Below are 13524 nucleotides of genomic sequence, written 5' to 3'. Positions count from 1 at the left end.
GGATTAGCCTCCTGTACCTCCAATCTACGAGGGTCATCCGGAAAGAAGTACCCGTTCGTGCCGCATGAAGTGCTGACGACGCGAGTAGCCGCTGGACGAGGTCAGATAGCTTCAGTGGCTTGTCTGCCTTCTCTGAGCCAAGTTGCGTGACGCTAGCATTGCCTGTGTTGTTTCTGTGATTGTTTACAATGTTTAAAAAAATTGAGAACGCCGCCAGTTGTGAAGTGAGGGCAGTGATTAAATTCCTCAATGCAAGAAACGTTCGCCCATGTGATATTCATCGCCAATTAAAGGAGGTGTATGGAGACAATGTAATGGACGAGTCGTCTGTTCGGCGGTGGTGTCGCAACTTCAACATGGGGAGGGGGAACACACACGACGATGAGCGTTCGGAGAGACCGTCTGTCATTACAGACCAACTGGTGAGCTCAGTTGACGAATTCGTGAGGAACGATCGGCGCGTCACAATTGATGACATCTGTGAGCATTTTCCCAATGTTTCTCGAACAATTGTTCATGAAATTGTTAAACACCATCTGCATTATGCAAAAATTTGTGCAAGATGGGTCCCTCGCGTATCTCAATGAGCTGGCGGCGAAGGACTATGCAGCAGGAATACAGAAACTTGTCACACGCTATGACAAATGCCTTAATTTGCTTGGAGATTATGTTGAGAAGTAGTTTAAAGTATCCTCTTTCAAATAAAATTTTTTATGTTTGTTAATATTTACTTTTGTGTCTTTATTTCACGAACGGGTACTACTTTCCGGATGACCCTCGTATTTCTATTTTTTGCAATATACTCATTAGTTTTCCCAACTCACTCTATCAAACGCCATTTCGAAATCTACGAAACAGAAAAATTCCTCCTGATTGTATTCTATATTCCTCTCGATTAATAATCTCATTACTGCAATGACATCACGCCACCTGTCCCCTTCCTAAATCCAAATTGATCATCCCCCAAGTAATCATTTGCATTGCTCTCCATCCTTTTGTTGATGATCCTGGGGATCACTTTAGCTGCATGGGATATCAAACTTATTTTTATGCAAATAGGACCTTTATTTTTTTCCAAATAGGAACTAACACATATCTCACGAAGTCTTTCGTCGGGGATCGAGATGGTGCGGGGGCTAACGTACTGGCTTCCCACCCTAAGGGGGCGGGTTCAAATCCCGGCGGTGTTGAATATTTTTCAGAGGTATCTCGATCCCTACCTGAGGTGCTTTGTGGAGGTCGCTTTAACTGAGTACGCTGTCCGTCGGATGGGACGTTAAACTACGTACCCCTTGGCGCCTTTCGTAAAGAGTAGGCTAATGCCGAAGCCGGGTTTCTCTCCACCCTTCATCCTTTCCTGTCCATCCCCTACGGCGCAAATGACCTTAGCTGTCGGTCGCCTCCCCTAAAACTACTACAAGTCTCTCGTCTAACTTCCTTCCTGATAGATACCACGTATTAGTCCATAAAAGATCTTAGTCCCACATTTTCCTAAACCTATAAGTAGTTCCGCAGGAATGTAATCTACCCCCAAAGCCTTATTTGATGCCATCTCCCTTAAAGCCCTTTCTACCTCATCGTCGAGAATGCCTGGACCTAAGCTATCTTCCTATACGTCATGTTCCTTTTCTATTTCTAACTATGTTGGTCTAAGTTCTTTACTATACAGTTCTTCTATATATTCCTTCCATCTCTCTTGGATCTTTCCTGTGTCAACTATTATCTTATTCGCCTTATCTCTAACTGTTAGTATAGATCTTCCCTTCTTACTCCCCGATGATGATGATTTAACCTTGCTGTATAGCGCAGCAATTTCACCCTTCCTCGGCAGACTTTCCATATCCTCGCATTGCGTCTTCCACCATGCTTCTTTTGCTTTATTTGTTGCCCGCCTAAATTTATTATTTAACTCTTTGTACTTCCTTCTGCCCAACTCTGTGTTTACATTCTTCCATATCCTTTTTTCACCTAGCTTTCTGAACACCTCATCTATGATCCATGATTTCCTTGCACTTTTTCCATTAACTGTACCTATAGTTTCTTTTGTGGCTTCTGATATCCTATTTTCGATATTGTTCAATTTTTTCTTGATAGCATTCAGCTCTTTTCCCTCATCCGTGATGATCTATACAGCCTGCTAATACTCCTTCCGTGTTTTTCCAGTTAATGCTTTTACATTTCATTCCCTAACCCGTCGCCCCTGCCTTTTCTTTCTGATTCGGACGCTTCATTGCAGAACTACTAAATTGTGATCTGAGTCCGAATCCGCTACTAAAAACTGTACGAATTGACCACCCTTAAATCTGCTCCTAACTATATTATTATATAAGTGATACCTAGCTGAGTCACCTGGCATTATCCATGCATACCTACGCCTTTTGTGGTGTCTAAATCAATTGTTGGTGATGACTAACCCCTGTCTCCTACAGAACTCAAATTCTCTCTCGCGGCAATCATTCCTCGTTCCCAAACCATAGTCCCCCACCTCATCACCATCTCTTAGTATTTCGCCTACCGTCGCATTCCAATCACCCATTACTATCAAATGTTTTCTTGCTGGAAGACACACGAGATTATGTCCTATAACTGATTGTATATCCTATCGATTTCTTCGTATGAATTATTGGTGGCATATATACCTGAACGATGACCAAAAGCTTCAGCTCTGCTTTTATTTCTACTGTTAATAACCTATCCGTTGCTTGTTTATTGTTTACTAAGATATATATATATATATATATATATATATATATATATATATATATATATATATATATATACACATACAAACACAGAATATATATATTATATATATATATATATATATATATATATATATATATATAAATAAATAAATAAATATTTATATATATATATATTTATATATAAACATATATTGTATATATATATATGTGGGTAGGAAAAAACGACTTTCTTGAAATCTGCTGTCGATGTAATGGAAAATAATGACAATAGGAGTTTAGTGTGTATATTTTATTGACTGGTCACGGATGCGATATCTTAAGAAAAATATCAATGCATGACACAGTTTTCCTTTCGATACCAACCACGAAAATGTAAACTTCCTGCTTGAAAACCTCAAACACAGCAATCAACCCGAAGGTCGGTTGGGCAGGTGATGGTAGAGTTTACCCAACACTAAGTCCAACGGCGTGTGAAATTCACTCATCAGAGTAGGAGAGCCAGTTTCTTTCCCTCCGCTGCCTACCGTTTCCCTCGAAGTACTGGAATCCGAAAATCACACAACACGAGTGAAACTGAAGGTTCATAGTGGCTAGAGTTTTTTCAAACACATCGAAAAAGGCTGATATTTGCGTATGTGGGTATTGTCATTTTTCACCGGTTTACCGTGGAGGAAAAATACATGGTGGGGAAATGAAAGTCGAAGAAAGAGAAAGGGAGGTTTTTCCTGATTGGGCATTTAGGAGAGCGTCCGAGGATACCTAGTAAGACGATAAGGAGGGAAGGGTGTTGGAAGGGGGAGGAAGAGAGAGGCTATGCAGCACCTCGAAGACACCGCAGGCCACGCGGAATTCGGGCAGAGGTTCGACCCTGGGGATCTGGGTGAGAGGGGAGGGAGGAGGGTGGGTCCCGGAAGGGGGTGCGAGTTCGAGACCCAGCGGCGGTGGGGGGGGGGAGAGAGAGGGGATGTCTCTAGGGGGAAGGGAAAAATGTTCCTTTGGGTATAAAAGATTGCACGGGGGCAAGGTGTTGTCAGCATCACCCCGAGGTCTCACCAGCAGAAGCTCGACTAGCTCACGGAACCCCGTTCATTCATCAATCAGGATAAAACCAGCAGATATGGCCGCTCGATTGGTGAGGACTCTTTCCCTTTAATGCGAGACTGTCAACATTAAACTCAGTAGAATTTCGCTGCAAGAGTGACTGGATTACTTCTTCAGTCTATATCAACATGATTATCGAAGTGAATAATCCTTCTCGGAAATATTCTTCTCTATCAAATTTGTTTTTCGGTTGACATTACGCCTTCCCAGGGAATATTCTTGTAAAAATTGAACTGAGTGTATTTCAACCGAATTGAATCGAGCATGAAAGGGTCATATTGTTTTAGAAGAGCAGCTAATTGATTACAAAAACCCGGAATACACTTCATTAGAATTAATAAAAATTTTACTTTCAAATATAACAAGCGAATCTCCAAGTTACATATATAGTTGTGGCCTTATTCAATTTTGACGAAATGGTTTATTGATTAAATTGATATTTATTGCGGTTAAAGTGATTTTATTACGAAGGATATAGCTAATTGTAAGAAAAAGACTTTTCCTTTTGGACAGGGCAGAAAATATCTTCTATTGTTCTTTCCAAATACTCCTGGAAATATCTTTAACACCAAATGTTTATTTCCAGAGCAGAAGAAGTATTGACCAATAGTTTTTCAAAATTGATTCATAGAATACAGAAATTTACGCAGGATATGTGTTATTGAAATGGCTAAATAGAGTATGATAGATTTGAGGAAATATGCTTGCTTAAAAGATATTTCAAAGATTAAAAATTATTTTGCGAGCAGAAATCGATTTATTCAGTTGATTTTATCACACATTACAGATCGCCCTCGCCCTTTGCGTGGCCGCCGTGGTCGGAGGTGGCGTCCCCGCCGCTAAATATCCCGCCGGCGTCAACCCCCACGCCTGCCCCAACTACCCCTACTGCGACAACGTGGCCCTCGCCGCTCACTCCGCTGGACACCATCTTGGTGCCCTCGCACCCTATGCCGCACCCGCTTACGCCGCCTATGGACACCACGGCGCCGCCGTTGGTGCCCACGGAGTCGCCGTCGCCGCCAAGTACCCCGCCGGAGTGGACCCCCACACCTGCCCCAACTACCCCTACTGCGATAACGTGGCCCTCGCCGCCCATGGAGCCCACGGAGCCCACGGATGGGCCGGAGCCGCCCACGGTCTCGCTGGACACGGATGGGCTGGTGCCTACGCCGCCGCCCCCGTCTGGGGGCACGGAGTCGTCGCCGCACACCACGGTGCTGGTGCCGGCGCCCACTACCCCGCTGGAGTCGACCCCCACGCCTGCCCCAACTACCCCTACTGCCACTAAGCGAGCAGAGAGGCTAGTTTTGGATGTTCACCGTGGAGAAGAGTCGTGCTGGTGCGACGATATCCCTCACTCTTCCCGAACCTAATTCCTGATTGTGATGTCTTCTAATGAGTTAGAGCGGTGAATCGGACTTAACAAGTCCGATGGCTCAAAACCCCTAAGGATATCATGAAGAATACTTGGGCAGACGCGTGACCGCCCCCTCCGGCCGTACGACCCACGGAGGAGACGGTGTCGAACCCGCGTAACCCTGAAGACTTTTTACTACACCTACTATCAGGATATTTTAATGTTGATATCCATTGTAAAATATTTCTTATCTGTAAATAAAACTTGTAACAACTTCAAATTATTTGTTTAATATCCTTATTTAAAAATTTTCTTATTCCTTTATATCCTGCAAGTATTAAATCATGCCATTATTCTGCTTAATAGCATTTGCGCTAAACATTACATTTTAAAAATACCAGTTCAGTAATTCCCGTGAAAAAATATAAAAGGGTCAATTTGTCATGATAATGAATTGATATATCTCTTAAATATTCTATCCAATAAATTCGCACATGTTACTTTCACCCGAAGTATTTACTCCTACAGGAGAAGAATTTACTGGAGCGTACAAAGATGTGTGCCCTTTAAAAAGGATTCGCTAATAAATATAAACAACCGTAGCACTATGGGGCTTAAAAGGAGAGTGTTAATTTTGAATTAAGGAAATCCGAGAAAATTATTTAGAAGTTTTAATATATATATATATATATATATAGTAACCCTAAAGTGTTGAATAACAAACTTGCACAGCAACAAACAATATAAGAACCCATAAAAAGATCGCTCACACGTTATTTATTGATCATTTGGACGGAATTCAGCTTCGTCTTCCGACGAAGACGGAGCGAAGGAAGGAAGCGTCTTCCGGAGAAGACGAAGAACCTACCTCTTCACCAAAGCTTCCGCAATTTCTTAGGAAAAACTGATGCTAATAAACCCACTGATTTGGTAGACTTGAAGATGCCCAAAGAGGTTACACTGGATTTTAATCCAGAACCTTAATTCATTGCTCTCACATTCAATCAATTACGCTAGCACACCATCTATGAGACTGTACTAAAATCACTCCAATCGAAGTATAATTTATCAAAATCACAATATTCCCGAAATATTTATCCACCAAAAAGTTTAGGACTGTAAACTGCTTTTTAAAATGCTTTTAAAGATGTTCTCTATTGTGGATAAGACTCCATAAACAGGACTATGAATCAAATAGAGGGCTCTCCAAGTTAAGTAGATCAAACTGAATTTCCAAAACGTATCACACTCTCGGAATCTCGGAAGTGTTTTGGACAACAATGGTAATAGCATTGGGGAGATAAGAACAAGAATTACGTTAGACGAAGAAGCTTTCACAAGGAAGAGGATATTGATGTCCGGGGTATTTAACAAGGATATTAAGAAAATACTCGTTAAAAATTTGATGTGGAGTGTTATTTTGTACGGTGCAGAAACATGGCCATTGAAGCAGAATGATGGGCGTAGATTGAAAGCTTTTGAGGTGTGTGGAAAATAATGGAAAACGTAAAATTGACGGTAGAGAAACAAACAAACAAATGAATAAGTATTGACGTTGTGTAAAGGGTGGGGGAATCGTTGGGAGATATCCAGAGAATACAGAAAAGATGGATGCAAAACAATTTGGTTGGCGATGGCATATGTTGAAAAACATTCCAGAGGGGAGAGCGTTAGGCAGGCGAGGTAAGATGAGGAAAAGGATAGGCAGGCTGGAGGGAATGACGGAAGTAGAATGGACGAGAAATTGAAAAAGGGTTTATTGTAATGTCGGGTGTCGATTTTGTGTTTTCCAAGGCCAGACTAAGGAATGTAGCGGTGTTCAGTCTGAGTCCATCCAACACTAGTCTTAAACGATTGAATACCATATAATAATAATGGTATCAGCAATAACGGGTAAGCATCTTAAGCATCTTGGAATGTTACAATACTGTGCAATAGCTTGAACTACGTAAGAATCTTATATTTTTGATATGTCTTTTTCTTAATTCGCGGTTTTCAAAAGTTAATGCTGCTTTGTGTTTCGTTCTATTTTCCTATTGCTTGCCAACATATTTTCAGTAGTACCAGCTAATTGCACGACCCATTTACCATTATTTCACAATGCATTTCTTACCAATTCCAACATTCCGTGAAACACAATTTTTTTAAAGACCTATGCAATATTATCATTTATTTCTTTGCTAGTAAAAGAAAAGATGACATCTTAGTCTGGAGATTGACATGATAAATATAATATGAAATCATGTATATTAGAATAATGATAATTATTGACCAATGCATTTGGCTAGAAGATTTTCTTTTAACTTTATCCTGAGACATGTTTTTAGGTAAGTTAAATCTATTTCGTTGAAAGACATTCATTCTAAACATAGCAGCCTTTGAAGTTAAATATTATAATCAAGAAAAGAGATGCTATTTTCATTCATTTACTAACCGACAACATTTTTCCAGAAACACCTATTTCTCTAACAGAGGAATTAATTCTTTCTGGGATATATTTTTAAATGTGTCAAAATTTTATTTCAATAAGAGACCATTCAAGTATTACATAAGAAGGTTTAGACCACTTTTTATGTCTCCATTTCTAGATGTAAGACAGTACAAAATTATCCGCAACAATTGCTAACCTTCCTTTCTATTTTACGTAAGATTTGCCAAAGCGTATGGATTATAATTCAACCTCGGGGAATGTTTGCAACATGATTTTGCAAACATCTCCTAGACCTTGGATATTACCAGACGTGCAAATAACGTATTTCATTACCTATTATGAAAACTGCAACTTTTCCTTGCTCTCATTTCCTTACTGTGGTTTTTTTTTAAGAATTTTGGTGAAGGTATCTCCCTCACTTCCACGCTTCGTGTATGCCCCTATCAGTCTTTATTTTATTTTTTGCGCTCTGGGTAATATGCGAATTCAATTATTTAATAAAATAATACCATTGAACTTCTAAACAGCAACAGTTTTTTAATGAGTAATACTACTCTTGAGCTTTACATTGCTCATTCTTTAGCCATTTTCAAGAGGCAATCTCGGCTTTCGCCTCTGAAATGTATTTTTAGGATCTTTAATGTCATGAAGAGACGATGTTGATATATTGACAGTAGCAGAACAATTTTACTCTTTCCGTTTATTTGGTGATTAAAGCAAAACGAATTCTTTAACCAGATATGTTGACGTCGATATTCAGTTTAACAAGGTGATATATATTTTTTTGTGAATCTGTAATTTTTATCGACAAGTTCCACAAAGTGTCTCTCAACTATCTCTCAAATCATAATATAACCGTCCGGCCTAAAATACACTGATACATCCTTGACATAAACTGAACCAAACTTATTTTAATTGAAGAAAACTATGCATAAAAGTATATAAAATATGAAAAGTTTATAGCAAAAGCAATTAGGTCTCAACATTATGATTTGCATATTTATATAAAAACACCTGTTTTAACACCTTTATTAAAAGTCGTCATAATTATATATATATATATATATATATATATATATATATACTACCTTGATCAAAAAGTTCCCGGAATAACCACCGTGTGGCGCTCCCATCGTTCCGATTTGAGTTCTGTTTTTTTTGTTAAATTGGTACATCTGTTGTTGATATTCCCTTTAAATCTTAGTGTCATAACTTGACATTTGCAAAAGTTAAGGTCGGTTTTCGGTATGTCCATCAGTGCTTCCTGCGATTTTTCCATTACTTCCTCTCGGCTGCTAAAACGCGTTCCCCGTTATGGTTTTTTAACTCGATTGAACAGAAAGAAGTCACAGGGAGCCAAATCAGGTGAATTCGGTGGCTGTTGGATGGTATTTGTTGCATTTGTCGTCAAAAAATTACGAATAATGATAGCACTGTGCGACGGTGCGTTATCATGGTGCAAAATCCACGAGTTTTCTGCCCACATTTCTGGTCTCTTTCGGCGAATTGCTTCACGCAAACGTCTCATAACGCCCAAATAATACTCTTTGTTTACTGTCTGGCCTTCTGGCAAAAATTCATGATGCACTACACCGTTGTAATCCATGAAAACCGTCAGCATTGCCTTCTTTTTTGACTGAAAACGACGTGGTTTTTTTGGTCTCGGCTCATTTGGTGAACGCCATTCACTTGCCTGATGTCTGGATTGCGTGTCGTACTCATAAACCCACGTCTCGTCTCCAGTAATGATCCTTTTGATGAATGTGGGATCGGATTCAGCCTCGCAAATCATGTCTTTTGCGACGTCAACACGGTCTCGGTCTCTTTTTTGCATGAAATTGAGGTCTTTTGGCACCAACTTTGCTGCTACACGACGGAAACCCAAATCATTAACCACAATGTCTTGAGCGGATCCATAGGCAATGTTCAAGTCCTCCGCTATTTCTCTGATGGTTAATTTGCGGTTATTGACCAACATTTCTTTTACTTTATCAATTTTTTCACCGACTTTCGATGTCGATGGTCTGCCACTGCGTTCATCATCTTCGATTGACTCACGACCACTTCTGAACCGCTCGTGCCACTGGTAAACGACCGTTTTTTTTAGAGAATCGTTGCCGAAACACTTTTCCAACATTTCCAACGTCCGTGCGCCACTAAATCCGTTTTTTACGCAAAATTTAATACAAGTTCGTTGTTGCAAATTTAAATCCATTTCTGAAATTGTAAAAAATCGCCAACACACACAGAGATAGATGTACTCTTGGCTACGTAACTTTTGCAAATGTCAAGTTATGACACTAAGATTTAAAGGGAATATCAACAACAATTGTACCAATTTAACAAAAAAAACAGAACTCAAATCGGAACGATGGGAGCGGCACACGGTGGTTATTCCGGGAACCTTTTGATCAAGGTAGTATATATATATATAACGAATGTGGAAGCCTCACGGATGTGAAAAATAATGTATATCAAGTTAGTACCAGCGAAGAAAACCAAAATCACAGAAACACACACAAAAAACTCACGTTTTCGCATTTTCGGTGGTCAAGCCACCTTTCTCAAGGAAGGTGACTTGTCCTCCGAAAACACGATAACGTGTGAGCTACTTTTATGTGTGTTTCCATTTTTTTGTTTTTTTTTTCGATGGGGCTGACTTGATATAAAAGTTGACAATGGCTATTAGGCATTTTAATACTTATTAACTAGCCAATCCTCTCAGATCTCTATATAAATAATGAAACGATAGATGCCATGATTCGATATAATTTTCATTTTGAGGAAAAAAAATAATTGGAAATTTTCAGTATTAACTGCAATAATAAATTCATTCATACGTGTATACGCGGTAAAGACAAAAATATCCCACATGCTATCGTTGAGTTTTTTCACTGTCTTTCCGACGGTGAGCGAAGTGTGGCGCGGAAATGAAAGGCAACGAAAAAGAGAGAGGTAATAATTGAGGATTACGGACACAGTCCGAGGATACCCGCGAGATAAGGACGTAAAAGAAGGGTGTTGCATGGGGAAGGAGGGGAGGGGCAATACCGCACCTCGGAGGCGCCGATGGCCACGCGGAATTCGGGTGGAGGGTTGACCCTGGGGATCAACGGTGAACGGAAACGGTGTAGAGTGGGAAGGTGGGTCGATGGGGGTGTAGGGAGGGGGAAACACTTCTTGAGGGTATAAAAGAATAAACAGGAGCACGGAGTTGTCAGCATCACCCCGAGGTCTCACCAGCAGAAGCTCGACTAGCTCACCGAAGCCCCCTATTCACTCGTCAAAAGACAACCAGGAGACATGGCCGCTCGATTGGTAAGATTACTTCGCCTTTCCGGAGATTCCGATCAAGTTCATTACTCAATATTGCTAGATTTTGCTTAGTATTGTGACACTTTAGCTTTTGAAATTCTGATATTCAATTACTCTTGGAAAATTTTATTTTTATCAGAAACAGCCCCTCCCAAAAGTATTTGCAGTGTAAACAGTAAAGTGAAAATAATCTTTTTTAACAGAATTTATCAGGATTTCTTCGTGGGTATAGTAATGCTTATTTTCACATATTTTAGCACGAGTGAAGATACTACTTAGATATCTCCAACTGCTACTGAAGAGATATAACCTTTCAACTAGAAGGAATAGTAGGGATAATATCACTTGATGAAAATAGCTTTGTCATCCGAAGAGAGAGTTAATAATTTTACACTTTCCTTATCAGAAGAGGACATATTTTATATCACCTTACCACGTTCACAAAGGAAAGTTCGGCCAGCTAGATTAAACAGGAATATACGAGGTTCAAAGGGATCGGTGACCATTTTTTCAGTATTTCTAAAATTGGCATTCAACGATACAGATAATATTAATCAGGGTGGCTCATTACTTCTCAAATAAGGAAATGAAATCTGACGGGGAATTATATTCAATCATATCAATACTGTATTCACAGCTAAAAATACACATTACTTTTGCATTAATTCAAAAAAATTATCAACAATCCTCATTCGTAGATAAAAGAACTATCCTTTGTCAAGAAAAATTAACCATAAAAGAGATGCTAATTTGGAATTTAAGAGTGAGAAACAGAATGTTCACAAGTTTATGGTCATATTATGACAAGTTTCTTTTCGCTAGCTTGCAACATTTTTATTTTAGAGTCATTCATATATTGCATATTTATATATTATGTGGTGGTTTAATCGTCATAATCGTATATTACAGATCGCCCTCGCCCTTTGCGTGGCCGCCGTGGTCGGAGGTGGCGTCCCCGCCGCTAAATATCCCGCCGGCGTCAACCCCCACGCCTGCCCCAACTACCCCTACTGCGACAACGTGGCCCTCGCCGCTCACTCCGCTGGACACCATCTTGGTGCCCTCGCACCCTATGCCGCACCCGCTTACGCCGCCTACGGACACCACGGCGCCGCCGTTGGTGCCCACGGAGTCGCCGTCGCCGCCAAGTACCCCGCCGGAGTGGACCCCCACACCTGCCCCAACTACCCCTACTGCGATAACGTGGCCCTCGCCGCCCATGGAGCCCACGGAGCCCACGGATGGGCCGGAGCCGCCCACGGTCTCGCTGGACACGGATGGGCTGGTGCCTACGCCGCCGCCCCCGTCTGGGGACACGGAGTCGTCGCCGCACACCACGGTGCTGGTGCCGGTGCCCACTACCCCGCTGGAGTCGATCCCCATGCCTGCCCCAACTACCCCTACTGCCACTAAGCGAGTAGAGTGGCCACCCTTGGATCTTCGTTACGGAGAAGAGTCGTGCTGGCGCGATCCTTCCCAAACCCAACTCCTGATTGTGATGCCTGAGTACGCTTCAAGCGAGTTAGAGTGGTGAATCGGACTTAAAAAGTTCGGTGGCTCAAAACCCTCCTGGAAAGGGTTAAAAGCAAACCTTTCCGAAGGTGCAATCCACGGATGAGATGACTTCGGACACTCGTGGTCTTGCACTCTTTAAACTTCACCAACAATAATGCTGTTGCCTTGTTAACATCCTTTGTGAAGCATTTGGATTTGTTAATTATGTTATTAAACATAAGTATGATCTCTAAAAAGTACACTTTAAATTATTTTTCTTCTCCTTCCTCCGCTTATGAACGAACCATTTTTATCATAATCTGCTGGACGTATAGTATCCTGCCATTCTGCTTACCAGATGAAATTGACGTCCATTGCATGTCAAAGTTTTTCAAGACAATTAAGGGAAATGTTTATGAGTTGGATGCACTTCATAGAAGAATAAATCACTGAAAATATTCACGAAAACATTCACAAAAATGGGAACGGCTTACAGTAACATTTGCAGGGCAAATAAGACTAAAAAAAGGTTCACTTATTATGCACTGTTATCATGAAACCCTACATATTTGTGATATATTTTAGATGGACACAGTGACTGACCACTACTACATATCAATGTCTCACATTTCATGGCATTACAGGATGGACTACACTACTGCAAATTATGTTTCAATTCCTCGTATTTCCTCTCTCAAATTATCCGGTCAAACATGTTTTCTTTTCCTTCCCTATTTTCGCTTGCCTTCTATTTGTCACAATCTTAAACTGTTAAATATCAACATAAATTATCGAATACACTTTACCTTCTTTCATTAGCTATCTCTCTCTTCTCTTCCAGTGAACCTCCTCATAGGAATATTAACCCTTGAATTTTACTTTTTCTCATTTTTCTTCATTCCCACTTGGCTTATCCTTCCGTTTTCCACTATTCTTTTCAAATAATCTTACATTGAAAAAATCAAAACATCTATCTTACAAACAACGAATTTGCATTAAAATAAATTATGTAGTGAGTGTAACATCATTGCCAATAGATGTGTGTGTATATGAGGATCACTGAGGTAACTAGCACGGATGGGTAAGTTGGACGTTGTGATCATTGCACTATTAGTCAT

At 40.4% G+C, this 13524-nt stretch overlaps 2 protein-coding genes across 2 annotated transcripts; both read left to right on the top strand.

Moving 5' to 3' along the window:
* The first annotated feature begins 4756 nt into the window (after positions 1-4756).
* LOC139696982 (uncharacterized) lies at positions 4757-5182 on the top strand. Its single transcript, XM_071595879.1, has one exon. The coding sequence runs from the start codon at positions 4757-4759 to the stop codon at positions 5180-5182; it is 426 nt and encodes a 141-aa protein (XP_071451980.1).
* Positions 5183-10889: 5707 nt separating this feature from the next.
* Positions 10890-12325, top strand: LOC139696966 (fibroin heavy chain-like). The gene is made up of 2 exons (XM_071595878.1): positions 10890-10915; positions 11822-12325. Exons 1-2 carry the CDS (start codon positions 10901-10903, stop codon positions 12323-12325), a joined length of 519 nt encoding a protein of 172 aa, XP_071451979.1. The 5' UTR covers positions 10890-10900.
* The last annotated feature ends 1199 nt before the right edge of the window (positions 12326-13524 follow it).

The sequence above is a fragment of the Hetaerina americana genome, unplaced genomic scaffold (genome assembly GCF_022747635.1).
Source record: "Hetaerina americana unplaced genomic scaffold, ioHetAmer1.1.p SCAF_1, whole genome shotgun sequence".
Classification (NCBI taxonomy): domain Eukaryota; kingdom Metazoa; phylum Arthropoda; class Insecta; order Odonata; family Calopterygidae; genus Hetaerina; species Hetaerina americana.
This window is presented reverse-complemented; position numbering and strand designations above follow the sequence as displayed.

Excerpts from the sequence above, each read along its gene's own strand:
- LOC139696982 (XM_071595879.1), top strand. The coding sequence starts at position 4,757 with ATGCCGCACCCGCTTACGCCGCCTATGGACACCACGGCGCCGCCGTTG.